At 41.7% G+C, this 15,250-nt stretch overlaps 1 protein-coding gene across 7 annotated transcripts in view; it reads right to left on the reverse strand.

Annotated features, from left to right (window-relative positions):
- The window catches only part of SRGAP2 (SLIT-ROBO Rho GTPase activating protein 2), a 208,425-nt gene that overhangs the window by 30,138 nt on the left and 163,037 nt on the right, over nt 1-15,250 (reverse strand). For 5 of the 7 annotated variants that reach the window (XM_081193415.1, XM_081193413.1, XM_081193414.1 and 2 more), the window contains 3 exons: nt 10,861-10,888; nt 7,437-7,497; nt 1,233-1,310 (listed from right to left, as the gene is read on the reverse strand). In XM_081193415.1, the coding sequence (XP_081049541.1) occupies nt 1,233-1,310; nt 7,437-7,497; nt 10,861-10,888 (167 nt within the window). The remainder of the gene's footprint in view (nt 1-1,232; nt 1,311-7,436; nt 7,498-10,860; nt 10,889-15,250) is intronic. The other 2 variants (XM_081193417.1, XM_081193416.1) reach the window with 1 other exon arrangement.

Genomic DNA, 15,250 nt, shown 5'->3' on the forward strand with positions numbered 1-15,250 from the left:
TTGCATCACGTAGGCCCTTCCATCTTCCAGAAGAGTTGAGTTGCTGTGCTTCCAGTAGAGTCTTACATGCAACTGATGGAAAGCTTGATTACCAGCCTGCTCAGCTTCAAAGGCAGGTAGTGCTAGACTAGCAAAGCTAATGAAGTGCATGAGCACACAGGTCTCCGGTGTGACTCGTAATCTACTGGAGTTTATAGGTTTGGTTTTGGCAAAGACAAAGGAAAGATTTGCTCCAAAGGAGAAAGTCCCAAAGGAGAACTTGCTGTTGGACATAATCAGATTTGATGATGGGGCAAGTCTTCTCTCTTGCTCTCACAGAGATATCCATTACGAGAGAAATAGTCAAGGCTATTATCTTAACACCACAGAGTATAATAAATAGGCAACTATGAATTAGAGCATTATCCCCAATATTAACTGTCACCAAGGGCTCTTGATGAAGTAATAAACTCACATACATTAAGGTTAACTTCATTAGTTTAGTACCTCATTGGATTTGAGGCCATGAGAGATGAAATGGGAAAAAATCAATGTTATGCATGCAAAGATACTAAAACAGTTATCTGTTTTCTCTAAGCAGCCTTCCATAAATGCTCCACAAAGTGTGACCTTTTGCATCTGACATCCGCCCACCACAAAGCAGATTTCCACAAACCCTTATAGATCATCTCTTATTCTTAGGCAAAGGATAAATCCACAGCAATCTCCATAACCTCACGACTGATAAAAGTTACACACATACGCACTGTTAGCCAGAGGCCCTTTGACATGGGTTGGACATGCTGCTCTGCTTTTACTAGGCAGATAATTTGAATGTAAAATATTGTGTGATATTAAGACCAGCCTTTCAAGCTAACTGGAGAATACAGGTGCCATGTTTTGGAAAGAAGAGAGCAGTGACTTGAAAGCAGCACTCTGTTTCAGTGACAATGGGCTTAAGGTATAGTATATATGATTCTAAGGTAACTAAGGACAACTAAAGGCTCCGTTTTCTCCCTCCCCCTGCAGCCACCTGTGCCCTCCCAAACTCTTCAGCGTGTTGGGGGTCTACTTAAGCAATTTAAGATGCAGTGTGTGGGAGCCACTGGAGGAAGTGGGAATTGCCTAAGATTGGGCAGACCTTTGAAGTCTTCATTTATGACTTCAGTCTCAACTCGCTTAAACTAATAACCCAGAAGCATGAAGACACATTGCAGAGAATTGTGCAATACAAAAAACCCAACTACTCTTACCTCTCTCAAATGCATTTTTTATATCATTCACCTCAACCTGAGATCCTGACACCCTGAATATCCCTTCATGCTGCAGCCCTGCAAAGAAAATAAGAGAAATCCATGAAAACAGAAATACATAATCAAGTGATACACTTACAACATTCTTACAATCCTTCCTTCAGTCACTGAAATTCGGTTATCTGTCAGATTCAACAACATGATGATATAAGAACACGCTAATCCAAATCGAGATGACATATCATTACCCGACCGTTAATCCAACTTGTTTGACAGCTAAAATTAATTAAAAGTGGCACACCAGCACTGGTGTAATTAAATCCACAGCAATAAGTTGGCACAATTCATACGTTGTTAAAAAGTATTCGTCTAATTTTTAAAAATTCACTTTGGCATTCAGGAAGCCAATAAGAATGATTTTAATGTCTTCTAAAAGACACACAGCACTGAGGAAGCATCCATGGTCCACAGTTCCTAGAACAGCAGGGCTCTTAGGGTAGCAATTCTGGAATGAGAAAGATTCTAGAGAGAGAAAGGAAGGGGGTGAGGAATGACATCAAGGCTTGCTAAACTTATCTTGGCCTGAAAGAGAAACAGATGGTGCACACTTGCACACAGATTGTGCTCTATTAGAGGCAATTCCAAGGAACTACTTTCATAGCATCCAGGACGACAAATAACATGTTTGACTCTTATAGATGGTGGTGCTTTCATGGGACATTCCCCGCTCCCAGAAGTTTGAAGTAATCACTGTACTTTAGAGTGTACTAAGGCATTTACTTTATCATTTTCAAGCATATGAGAGGCGATTCTGTGAAAGATTAGGCCTGGGGAGAAAGGGAGCGAGTGATCATGCGTATGTCTTTCCCGAGTGTGTTCTGCTTGCGCACCATCACTTGGCTGCAATGGGATGGAACTTTGCCAACAGATTCTAAATAAGCAAGCCCCAAAAGAGCATCGGTCACCAGCCCCAGACCTACTCTGCCCCCTTAGGGCCTTTCTCCAACTTGGCATTGACTTCTTCCTTCCTGTCAGGAATCCACCTCCTGCCTGCTTGGAGGAGTCAAATGATGCTGGAGGCAAAAGCCTGCAGCTTTTCTCTGATGCTTCAAAAGGGTGAGCTGGGAGGAGGATCACTTGCAATCTTGTCCAGTGCCAGCGATGCTCCTCCAATGATGACTGAGTGTTCCTGAGACCAGCAGAAATCACAGAAGAGAGAACACTGGGTGGTTTGTTTGGGTTTTCTTCATTGCTGCCAACACCACCACAGCCAGACTGTTATAAAAGACAATGGAACATTGGCGCAATAAAGGAAACTGGGCGGTTGACTTTCTTCTGCTTTGGTGCAGCTGTTGCTGCTGCCAAGAAAATCAGCAGAAGGCTGGTGGGCTTTACAGAAGGCTTTACAGACCAGTTACCTGCCCCTGCTCTAATTCTGCATTTACTGGACAACCAGCATCTTAACGATTGTGTAATGTGTCTTCTAAATTTATAATAATTAAGCAATTGTTCAAGAAGTGCTACATACTAACACTACCTTCACTGAAAGATGATTTTGGGTAACATCAATAAATTTTCAAAATGCAAGATGAATTAGATGGCTGTTTTTCAAATGGGGTTGACTCAGACTAGAAAATCAAATTAAGATAAGATTTTGTTGAATCAGCGGCTTGCTTCGGACATCACTCTAAGCCAAACCATGGCTTAGCTGCAAATGTGCAGGTTCCGGGAGACGAGATTGTGACTGCTGTGCTCCTCTCTGGCAATTCTGCTGCTGTGTTGTGCTAAGCCAAGGTTTGACTTAGCACACTGTCCGAACCTGGGGTCATGGTTTAGCTCTCCCAGACAACCCATTAGCTGTAAATCATAGCACAAACCTTGGTAGGAATGTGGTGATGAATCAGAATCCTGTGTCTTCCCATGCAGAGCCTTAAAAAACAAAAGGCCAAGCATAGAGAAACAACAGTGCCAAGTCAATTAAGATGACCGATTTTCTAGACAAAGGTCACACTTCAGGTCATTTAATTAAGATCAATTGTCAAGGCAGAAATTCTAGGGGAATCTATCAAATGGTTTATAGAAAATACGTTGCTACATAGTATGAAAAAAAAGCAAATCATAGTGATGGTGGTCCTAAGGTGTTAGGGTAAGGAGCTCTCTACTAGGAAGGATAATCCCTCATCACATATCAAGTGCAGATGCTTGTTTGATTCTTCATAATATTTTAGTACCAAAAACAAGAAGGGGATGATAACAGCAGCAGAGGAAATTCATATTATCTCCAATGTAGATGAATCTTGCTTTTATTTAAAGATTACTTAAACCAATGCTAAAAGGAAACAATAAAGGAGATCAGTAGTTTCCTTTCTTATATATGAATCCCATAACTGTATAGGAATCATTTTACTGCCCAGGAGTAATCACTAGAGAAATGTTTCTATTCTTACATATGTCCATCCCTAGGCCAGATAAGCCTCCAGGGAAAATCCCCTTGAGGAAGTAGAAAAGAGAGACTAGAGGAAACTAATAAGAAGAAGAGCTTAAGATAGCTAGATAGGCTCACCTGGAACACAGCTGGCGGGATAACTAAAATGGTACTTAATTTTAATGTTGGATAGTATAATTACAAATATTGTTATCCAGGGAACAGGCTTATGTGAAAGGAGAATTCTCATCACTATAAATGGAGAATTATTACTGTTATAAATCCGATTAAACCTTTTCAATACTCAGATCCATACTAAATGAGGGAGAATTTTGGGTGGAAAATCTGGAGGTGACAGCTAATACCATACCTAATGTTACTTTTTCACAGGAGACAACCACCTATGTTCTACAAACAGCTTATGAAGTTGAAGTTTCGGGCATGGTGGGCAAGGATGGGCCAGAAGCTGTTCAGAATTGTTGCTTTAAGACCTTCAACACTATACAGCAGTGTAGCCAATGTGATGCCTTGATGTCTTCCAGATGTTGCTGGACTCCAACTCCCATCAGCCCCAGCCAGCATGGGCCAAATTGACAGGACTTTTAGTCCCAACACCATCTGGTGGATGCCACTTTGGCCATTTATACACCCTCCTCCTCCTCCTCCTCCTCCTCCTCCTTTGGTGATCACTCGTAGCCAAGTAAGATTGTCTTCCATAAACAAGGTTTTAACAATGAGTCCGTAATCTCACCCAACTCTTGCATTAAAATCACCCAGGAGGCTAATTTTATCTTCCTTAGGCATCTCTGATAGGACGGTATCCATGAGAGTAACATTCTTCTTTAATGTCTTCATCGGCATCCAGTGTTGGTGCATAAGCACTTATAATAGTAGCCTGTTGGTTTTTGGTGAGCTTTATTCGAAGGGTTGAGAGTCGCTCATTAATGCCGGTAGGGACTTCTGACAGGAGCTTCACAAGGTTGTTTTTGATAGCAAAGCCTACCCCATGTATTCAATGTTCTTGTTCAGACAGACCTTTCCAGAAGAATGTGTAGCCTCCTTTTTCTTCCTTCAGTTGTCCCTCACCTGCTCTTCGAGTCTCTTGAAGCGCTGCAATATTGATGTTAAAACATCACAGCTCTCTTGCAATGATGGCAGTTCTGCATTCAAGACGATCGCTGTCTGTGTTATCTAACAATGGCAATATTCCATGTTCCAAAGTTCAATTGTCTTTTACGACCGCTAGGTGGTGACCCCACTGGGCATGGTAATCCAGTCAGGGAAAAAGGGAGGCAGACTATGTTTAGGGCACCTTTTCTAGCCCCTCCCCCTTTTCAGGGTGAGCAGAGTGGATCCTAAAAAGGGCTGCTCAGTCATGGATACAGCTGCTGAGCTTCTCAACTGCCTCATTCCTTGAGTCAGAACGTCTGAATCTATGGCCTGGGACTATTGGGAAAGAAGGTGTTGGCAACAGCAACCAGAATGGAACTTATACACCCACAACCATGATGAAAACCAAGAACAGTTTTATACTATAAAGATCTAAGCCCATCGTACCTTGCTATCATATTGGCTGATGTTGCATAGAGGAAGCAGGGTTACAAAAGACCTGCCACTAGAGCAACTTGCAAAAAAAAAGAAAGGACCCAGAATAACTGAGCCAAGAAATCTGAAACTTATTTAAAATTCTGAAACAGATGTTAAATGTAATGTTTATTTTAAATTATAAGTTAGTTCCAGATGAACTGAAAGATTTAACTGTTAATGTGGACAGGAAGCGGGTCCCAAATTTGATAATATCAGGATGTTCAATTGGATATGGAATATATTTTTACCTTGCCATCCGCAGAAGTGGTACAACTTCTTAAAAATATGCCCAGACATCCTATTTAACCACCTCTCCCAAATGAAGGCTTCTAGACTATACCCCGGGAACCTCGCCTGGCACTGTCGTTGGGTACCTTTAGGAGCCAGGCAAAAGCATTCCTGTTCTCCCAGGCCTTTGGGCAATTAAACAATCTGTAGCCTTTTAAACTGTGTGTGTTGGGGTGGCGGGGGGGGGTACTGTTTGTTACTAAGGTATGTATTTTTTGTGTTTTTATATTGTAAACTGCCCTGTGGTTCTCAGATAAAGGGCAGTATAGAAATGTAGGTAGTAAGTAAGTAAAATACCAGCAGTGTAACTGAAAAGATGTGTCAAAACTTCTATTAATAAATTGTTTGCATATATATGGTGAGCAATTTTTGAAGACTGTAGTGCATTATGTTATTCTACCATATATGGGTTGGATCCAAAATCTTTGCTCTTTGAATAGAAGGGCCCTTTGATGAGCAGTGGGGGATTTCCATTCATGGAGCAAAGACTGGATCTGACCCTATGTTCCCTAAGGAACACTTCTTTCATAGATCATTTTCAGAAATGCAGCCTGTAATGACTTGGGAGAAAATCTGCTATTTGTTATCAGATAACAAAATGTCTCTTACACATAAAGTATGTTTGTGTTCGCTAGAAGAAGATAGGGGAGGAAGCAGCGACATGCAAAGCTTTGATCTAGAGCCATTTATTTCAACATATCATATAGCCAAAGATAAATTAATTATGTCAGAGTATACCTTATTTCCTGTGGAACAGTGTTTATTTCACAAATCTTTAAAATTGTGATAATTATGATTTTTGAACAAATAATCTTGCTGAGACTATGCATGTCTGGGTCAGTGATTGGGTGAGTAACCACACAAATCTTGGGTCTCATGGTGGAAAAAAGGCATAATACAAATGGAAGAACATAAATAGATAAATGATATAAATACATAGAGTAGCATCCTCCTGATACATGTTTCTTGATCCAATGAAGGCTTCCATCTCCACAATGTGAGAGAGGCATTCCCCCTATGTGCACCCAAATTCTGTTCCAGAGGGTTGGGAAAACCTTTCTGGAACAGAGTTAAAAGTGACATGAAGGGCTGCAGGCAGGAGGAAAACTTGGCAGAACTATGACAAAACGACCCCAAATAGACAAAATAGCCTTCTGATAGAACAAGGGACGCCATTCCCCTCTGACTAAAAGTTCAGCAATACGCAGGACGTGCCTGCTGAAATCTCAGAACTCATAAGGTGAAGGAAAAGATTGATTTGAAAGGAATAAAGATGCAACACCTTAATGCTAAGAGAGAGCGAACAGGAAGAAAAAGAATCACGGATCAGGAATCCAAAAGGACTATACATATAATATGTTTGTGGCTCCTATGTCACAGTTCAGAAAACAGCACGGCTCCATAAAATATTATTACCTATTTATTAAATACTTATGTAAATTTATTAATACAAATGTATTAAGTTATTGATTAAATTTATTAAATAAGAATGCAGTTAGCTTGAGTAGAAAAATTACCGTATGCAAACTTTACAGATTTATTTAAAACATTTCTATACTTTAATTCAAAATGTCCAGGGCATTTTCTAGTAACTTAAGAAAGAAACATCACACACACACACACACACTAAAAGGCAGTCCTACAATCACAAGCTGTGCTCTACTTATGCATTTTGATTCTGTCCTGCCTTTTATTTCACTTATATTTCCTGCTCTTTCCAAAAGGAAACTCAAGGCAATGTCCACAGGGTTGACTGGAGGTCTCTCATCTAGGACCAAACAAGACTTAGACCAGCTTTAGCTGCCTCCTGTGTTTTCAGATCGCAGTCCTGACTATGCTTCAACAGGCTACTTGAATACTGTGCAGAACAAACTACACTTTAGCTTGACCATCTCCAAACTCACCATGTCTGCTAATGAATCGTATGCAGCTCTCTACCACCAAGGGAATTGCTTGGCTGGAATCCTGAACAACAAAAGGAGAAATATGCGATGAAAAGTATATTCAAATGATAGTGCAGCTTTAAAAAAATGATACAGTTCCGAAATGAACATTCTTCAGAAAAGGCTACAGATGGAGGGATACTTCCCATCACAAAATTCCTACACGGCAGACACTGTGCAATATATGCTTTCTTTGTGTATCCACACACTGGAGGGAGTCATTAATAGCTATTGGATGTTCTGTATTTTAACTGCCAGAACACACTCAGTCTCTCGCGCTCTCTCTCTCAAACAAAGTCTAGGTTAAACCTGGAGTTGGAATTTATTCACCCTCATAGAGAACACTTAAACAGGGATTACTGTCATTATTCAGTGTTGTGGTTATATTGAAGGTGATAATTCCCTGTTGTTTCAGCTATCTTTTCATTATAGTACCTTAGTCTGCAATCCCCAGCATGGCTAGGCAGGACCGTGTGTATGTGGAAGGGGGCAGGAGGGCAGCAATGGAAATCTCTGCACCAACCTTTGAATGGGCTCCAATCAGGCCCCATAGTGCTGCGGTGGCAGTGGGGCTGGTTGGGCATCTAGGGGATGCCAGGCTGGCTCAGATATTCCTCCTCCCCCAGAATGCTCCATTTTGAGACTTTCCATCAGCAGGTAGAAGGGGGAGCTTGCTATGGGGTGGAGAGATGCTGGGAGGAGCAGACACAGGTAGGGTGTGACAAAGCGCTCCTGTGTCTAGCCCAAGCTGCTCCTCCACCCGCAAAGGGAGATTTGCAGCGTTTGGTGTGACTTGACTGAAGACAAACACCGGTGAATCCAATGAGAGACCTTAGAAGTTCTACAGAGTTTTTTTCAAGTGTGTAAACAGAACAACACAGCCTCCAGAAATTAAGTGTTTCAGGTATTCAAAGATTGAGCTTTCCAAGAGAAGAACACGTAGATGGCAGGAAACAACCCCCCCCCCCCCAAATAAGGGCACTTAGAAAATAGAAGAGCCTCTAATTTGTATAGCTTGGAAGGGTGAGGCAAGTATACAAATCACGACAAGCCTTTCCGCCATTTCCCAACCATGTGCGTTATGTAAACAAAAACAAATAAAATCAAAGGCCTTAGAAATTCTTTCATTCTACTCCAAAAAAAGAAGAAAAAGGCTTCATGGTACAGGAGGATAAAAGCAAACATTTGTATGCAACAAGGAATTGGATTTACAATGAGAAAAAGCTCATTGGAATTTTTACATATCTTATTTGGAACATGTTATGCCAAAATATTTTGTCTTTAATTTCTTCAGTGGCAAAGGTATCATCAGTAATAGACACATGGAGCTGGTTATCCTGATATAGAATTGACTTCAAAATAGAAACAGACTACTTTATGGAGAAATTAACTTAATATTCCTGTATGCTTCAAGTTATTAACAATTTAAAAAACCAACTACTACAAGAACAAGTGAAGCCTCAAATCAAAACTGGCCTAGAAAAAGATATCAGGTCCTCCCTGTCCCATGACAATATGACCTAGCTTCTTTATTATTGAGCCCAACTTACAATGCTGTAAATCATCCACCAGGGACAAATATATATATATATTGGATTTTCTCTTATTAGTGGAGCACATGTGCACATATTACAGTAGACAGAAGCAATAAGCTGAGTAGCATAAATGTGAGTATATAGGAGAATTATGATACACTGCTTATACTGGCTAGAGCCATTAGAGGGCAATAGCTTCAAACTCAGAGGCCCCAGACAGTAGAGGATAAGGGGAGAGAACACACACACAAAGAGGGGGGCATAAAGTTTTCATCTATATGAAACAGTTCACACTGCTGTGTTACATCCAAGTGAGTAAAGGATAAATGCTAAGCCTACAACAAAGTATACTAAAATATCACCAAGAGATGCTCTTGCCCAGGACCCTTTAGCCTGCCAAGGCCCCTCTCCCTCTCTGTGACCCTGGAGTTCCAATATACTGGCCTCGGTCCAGTATACCTGAAGGAGCGTCTCCACCCCCATTCATTCTGCCCGGACGCTGAGGTCCAGCGCCGAGGGCCTTCTGGCGGTTCCCTCATTGCGAGAAGCCAAGCTACAGGGAACCAGGCAGAGGGCCTTCTCGGTAGTGGCGCCCGCCCTGTGGAACGCCCTTCCAGCAGATGTCAAAACGATAAACAACTACCTGACATTCAGAAGACATCTTAAGGCAGCCCTGTTCAGGGAAGTTTTTAACGTGTGATATTTTACTGTATTTTTGGTTTTTATGGAAGCCGCCCAGAGTGGCTGGGGACACCCAGCCAGATGGGCGGGGTATAAATAATAAATTATTATTATTATTATTATTATTATTATTATTATTATTATTATTATTATTATTATTATTATTATTATTATTATGTGCAACAGCTTAGGACCACAGAGCAGCCCTGTCTATTGACTCACTGACTATGCACTCAGTTCTCTGAATACATTATCTTAAGATGACCTGCCCACTCCAGAGCTTCCCCTGGACAATTCAAAAGCAATTGCTTTGCTTTGCTTACACTGCTTTGGAGCCAGAGTGTTGGCTTATGGCACCAGGGGTGTCCAAACTTTTTTCAAAGGGAGGCCAGATTTGATGAAGTGAACATGTGTGAGGGCTGACCAAAAGGCCGACCAAAGCTGTTGACCTTTTTTTTACAATTTTACCCGAGGAAATAAACTGCCACAGGGGCTGGATTAAATTGGCCGGTGGGCTGGATTAGGCCCCAGAAACGGACTTTGGACATGCCTGTCTTACGCAGTCTCTGTTCCTCCCTCCCTCCCAAGCAAATAGATCAGAGCCGAGTCTCTTACTAAGATCTATCTTCCTCTAGCATTCAGCTCAGCAAATCTACAACATATAGTATCATCTAGAGAAAAAGGAGGGAGAAGAGGAAAAAGCAAGAGATGAAGACAATTAAATATTCTCCAACAAGTACAGGCTTGAAGTTTGGAGGCCCTTCTAGGTCAGATTGAAGCAGCTTGCTGTTGTATACTGTGGACATAATCACTCCCCCAAAGGGTTCAGTGTTGCTGCTAGTAATGACTAGGTCTGAGGTGTCTCTGAATGGAGAAGTGTTCCTTTGGAGCTTCATAAGCTTAGTGATTTATCAAACACAAAACTAATATTGGTTTAGGTTTTTTCCTTGAAACAACAATTCATTATGCAGATTCTTTTGGGTAAGGAGGAGATTATGCATTCCCTCCTTTGAGGACTGCACTTGGCGGCTGTCTTGGTTTGGCCAAGGTAATTTGGGTTGGTCCCATCATTTCCCCCACTATGAAATATTGGTGGCAAGAAATAACATCTGGCAATCATATAAATGGCATCAATTAATCTTTCTGTAATTGTATGAAGTCTTTATTACCTGCTTCCTTATGGTAGAACTGCGTCTGCTGTTGATCCCAAAGTCAAGACGAGCCATGATTGATCAAGGAGCAAGAAGAGGAAAAGAAAGCAAAGGCATATGTCAACATAATCACTTACAATCCAAATGCCACCTCACTTGGTATATAAATGGTTCTTCCTGGGGGTGGAGAGGAGGCAGAAAAAAACCCACTCATTTACTCCTGACTTTCAGAAACATTAAGTGGTCTAAAATAAAAGCTCAAAATGGACGCAGCAAAGCTTATTGCTAACATAAGGCTATACTTAACCTTTTACTTCCAACTGCAGAGAAACCCATTATAAACCTCCATCATTCTTGTGTCAGTTAGTGATAATTTACAGTCAGCACCACACTAAGGTAGGTGAGTTCTGCTGAGTGATTTAGAACCACAATGGGGAGGAAAAAACGCAAATTTGTTTCTCTTGTGGAGATTAATATAAACCTATTAATGTTTCTTTATTAAAACAAGTGCCCAAGAAAAGGAAAGTGACAGACAAATTGAACCACACTGAAATGACAAGCTATGTTACAAATGACCTCGTGATTACTGTTTGTGTTCTCGGATGTTAGTGTATGATCCAAAGAGGAAGGAATGGCCTTTTATGGGTGTGTGTTTTTTTGCCAAGCCTTCTCCACTATGGAGGGAAGGAAATGAGAACCTTTTGTATCATTTCTCTAAGCAGCATACATATACCATTGCTATATATAGTATGGGAGTAGCCTTACAAAAGAGTAAATAAGTTGTGCGATGTGCAGCCACCCATTCTGACCACATCCAATGTGAGCTGAGGATGTTGCCCAGATAAAAAGCAATAACAGACTTTCCAGGCTGTGAATTTCTGAGGAGAAGCAGGAAGGGTACCTAGATGGTATATGCTTGGTACCAACAGAAGGGCTAAGAATCCTTCTCTGGAGTCCTGAAGGTCAATGGAAGTTCAGCTAGTCCTTTGTAATTCCCTTATTTAAGGATTTCTGCAAGTTCTATCTATGGAACTCAGGTACTTACTCAGCCATGTGAGTGGCTCATCCTGAGAATGGGTGAAGCTACATTTGGTGTGACTTGTCTCACAGTGTTTTCTCTAACTTCTGTTGTGCCTGCTCTCATTGTAGAGAGTAACACAGTAAGCTACCTTATATCTGTTGGAAGCTGCCCAGACTGTCTAGGGCAACCCAGTCAGATGGGAAGAGTACATAGAAGGAGGAGGAGGAGGAGAATCCAATCGAGCTCAGTATTGTCTACAACACTGAGCAACAGTGGCTGTCCAGAGTTTCAGGCCAGAGATTGAACCTGAAATCTTATAGCTCTAGCTATGCCCTTCTATTTGCTTCTCATATACAGTCGTACCTTGCCTTTCAAACAGCTTAGTTCTTGTATGTTTTGGCTCCCAAATGCCTCAAACATGGAAGTGACTGTTCCGGTTTACGAACTATTTTTGGAAGCCGAATGTCTGAAGGGGCTTCTGCAGCTTCCGATTGGCTGCAGGAGCTTCCGGCAGCCAATCAGAAGCCATGCTTTGGTTTCCGAACGTTTTGGAAGTTGAATGGACTTCCAGAACAGATTCTGTTTAAATTCCAAGGTACGACTGTAGTAGTTTTATGGATGTTAAAAAACAACAACAAAAAAAAACCTGACAAAGGGCAGCAGTCCACTGCATAGGAGTGGGATTTCATATTATCACAACACACAAGTTGATAGAAGCTTCTACTCCAGTGGAAAGTGTAGATATCCGCTTAAGATATGGACAGATTAACAAAATCTGTTTTGGCTCAAGAGAATGTGAGGTGGTAAATGCAGAGCGCAATGGCAATGCTCTAGTGCACGGGTGGCCATCAGAGTGCTATTCAGATGTTCTGAACTACAACATCCACCATTCTTAACCACTGGATGTTCTCATTCAGAAATGGAATCCACAACATCTGGAGGGCTACCTTGCCCAACCTTTATTGATCTTATGTCAAAAAAACTGTCTTCAAGTATCTCTCATTCAGCTCATCCACCTGTTATGTGGGAGCACTTCTCTTTACCCTTGAAAAGATGTTTCAAATCAGCTCTAATAGCCTTGATCCATTTGTCTTCTCTCCAGCTTTGCTTCTGATTCAGCCATTTCTGTTCTGCCAAATGAATTGCAGAAGATACAAACTACTGAAAAGTCCCTGGATCATGAAACCAAACTCCCCGCCAGGACAGATGGTTGCTGAGTCTGTGAGGAAAGCAATCTTGCTTGCACACTTAAGAACCATAATGGCACTTTTAATATTGAGGTATTCTGATGAAAAAGAAAGGATGACCAAGCTGCAGGGACGGTGTCGGGGGCAGGCGGGGGGGGGGGGAGAGAGAGATTAATGTCACAGGAATATAATATATTTTAAATTATCAACCCTAAATGATTCCCCAATATTTAATGTCGTTCTGCAATGAATAATATTTTATTATTACAGCTGTCAGACCCTAATTAGGACCTGTCAGCTCTGCTTTACTATGAGAAATGCAAAATGAAGTAATGGCTCCAGATATGGAATAATCACTCTCCCTTTGTTAGAAAGGATCATGTATGCGCTTGCACTCTCTCCACATGTACATGACTTCTAAGCCAATACAGAAAGGCAATTTAGAGATCTGCAATGTTTCAAAGAAGGCCTCATCAAAAGTCATATTTTTCTATTATTATTTCCACATATACGGTGACATTTATGATAGAATGATTGATGCCGGGCCCAGTTATAACAAAACGTTTATTTTCTCCACTGCTGCAATCCAATTCCATGTCAGACCAGATGAGGTCAATAGGCCAAAGTGAAAGAAAACCCCTTCCAAGACTGATCCCTCCCCATCCCTATTAAACAATCAAAAGCTCTTCAGGTATTTATTTCAGGGCTTTTTATCCCCCATGACAAGAGGAGTTCCAGCAGAGAACAATGTCTTCCCTAGCCTGGAAAAATGGAAGGTGTTTAGACCAGGAAAAAAAGAAGAAAAGAGATGACAGCATATTAACTAATTGGCACACCCTTTCCCTCTCCTAAGCAAGTTTGTCAGGGTGGAACTATATGTGATGCTCAGCAAAAGCCAAACCCTCTCCTCATGTCATTGAAATATACATATTTATGTTGTTTCCCAGTTTCATTAGGCATCAAGGATGATCTCACAATGTGTGTAGATTTGCCTAAACTTTATGGGGCTGGGAGGACAACTTGACATGAGTTTCCACTTTTGGTGGCATCCCCATTGTTGTTTAGTGACAGGAGTGAGTCAGCAGTAAATCACACCAAGCATGTGGAGTTAACTCCTTAATAGCAAAAACAAGATCTGCACAGGAATGTCAGGCCTAATGAGCACAGCAACTCATCTCCAGTAGGCCTTGCCCCAATGAAGGAGTTGTTGTGACGGAAGGTCCCCACTTCCCCACAGCTGCGTAAGTCCTCTCCTCTCTAGGGCTTTCCCCAAGCAATCTGAGATTTCTTCTGTATGAAGCTTACTTATCCTCCTCCCTTTTCATTCCTCTCCTGGTTCTTGGAGACCAGGGGGGAGGGGAGCTCATCGCAGTAAGGGGGGGAGACACCCATGCCTCATCTCTGGTCTCATCTCTGTCCCTTGGCCTCCCTTCTCTCCTGCTTAAGCTTCTGCCTCTGGGTCTAGACTTCTTTGCCACAGACTCTCCCAGCTCACTAAACCCTGTTACCTCTTCAGCTTCTGACACCTCCTCCTCCTCCCTGTTTTCTCCCTCTTCTCCTTCTGACCACTCATCGTCATCCCACCATCCATCCCCAGGCTCTGTGCCTTTTTCCCTTGGTGGTTCCCCAGCAGGTTCCTCCCACCATTCCTCTGTGTCCAACCTGTTCCTGACATCTAGTATCTATTTCTGCCCTTAGACCCAAGTTAGACAGCACAATCCATGTGTTAGAATTCTCGGTAATTTATATCAATTTATCCAAATTGCCCCAGGTAAACACAGTCATAACAACTCTACTTAAATAGCATGCCTATAGCATGTCTTATTTTGGGTCCGTTCACACTTAATGCTAAGCCATGTTTTGAATGCAATCGCTGCCATCCTGGTGTCTTCTGAATGTTTTAAACTATAACATCCAATACACTTCGCCAGCAAGCTTTGAAAACTGGGAATTATGGTGAGAGTTGCAGCTGAAAATATGTGGAGGGCACCAGGTTAGCAAAGACTGGCTTAGTGATATGTGCTCAAGCTCGAGTGAGGCCAAGGGAAGGCTTGTGGTCTCCCCGCTCCTCTCCCCTCCCTTCTGTGCAGTCAGGGGAAAGGAATTCTGAAACATTCATTTTCTGTTTCCATGAATGGTGACTTGTTATGTACGAACCAAAGACAGTGGATTAAAACAGTCCGGTAAGTTTCAAAATAAG

The sequence above is a fragment of the Podarcis bocagei genome (assembly GCF_964188305.1).
Source record: "Podarcis bocagei genome assembly, chromosome: 5".
Lineage (NCBI taxonomy): Eukaryota > Metazoa > Chordata > Lepidosauria > Squamata > Lacertidae > Podarcis > Podarcis bocagei.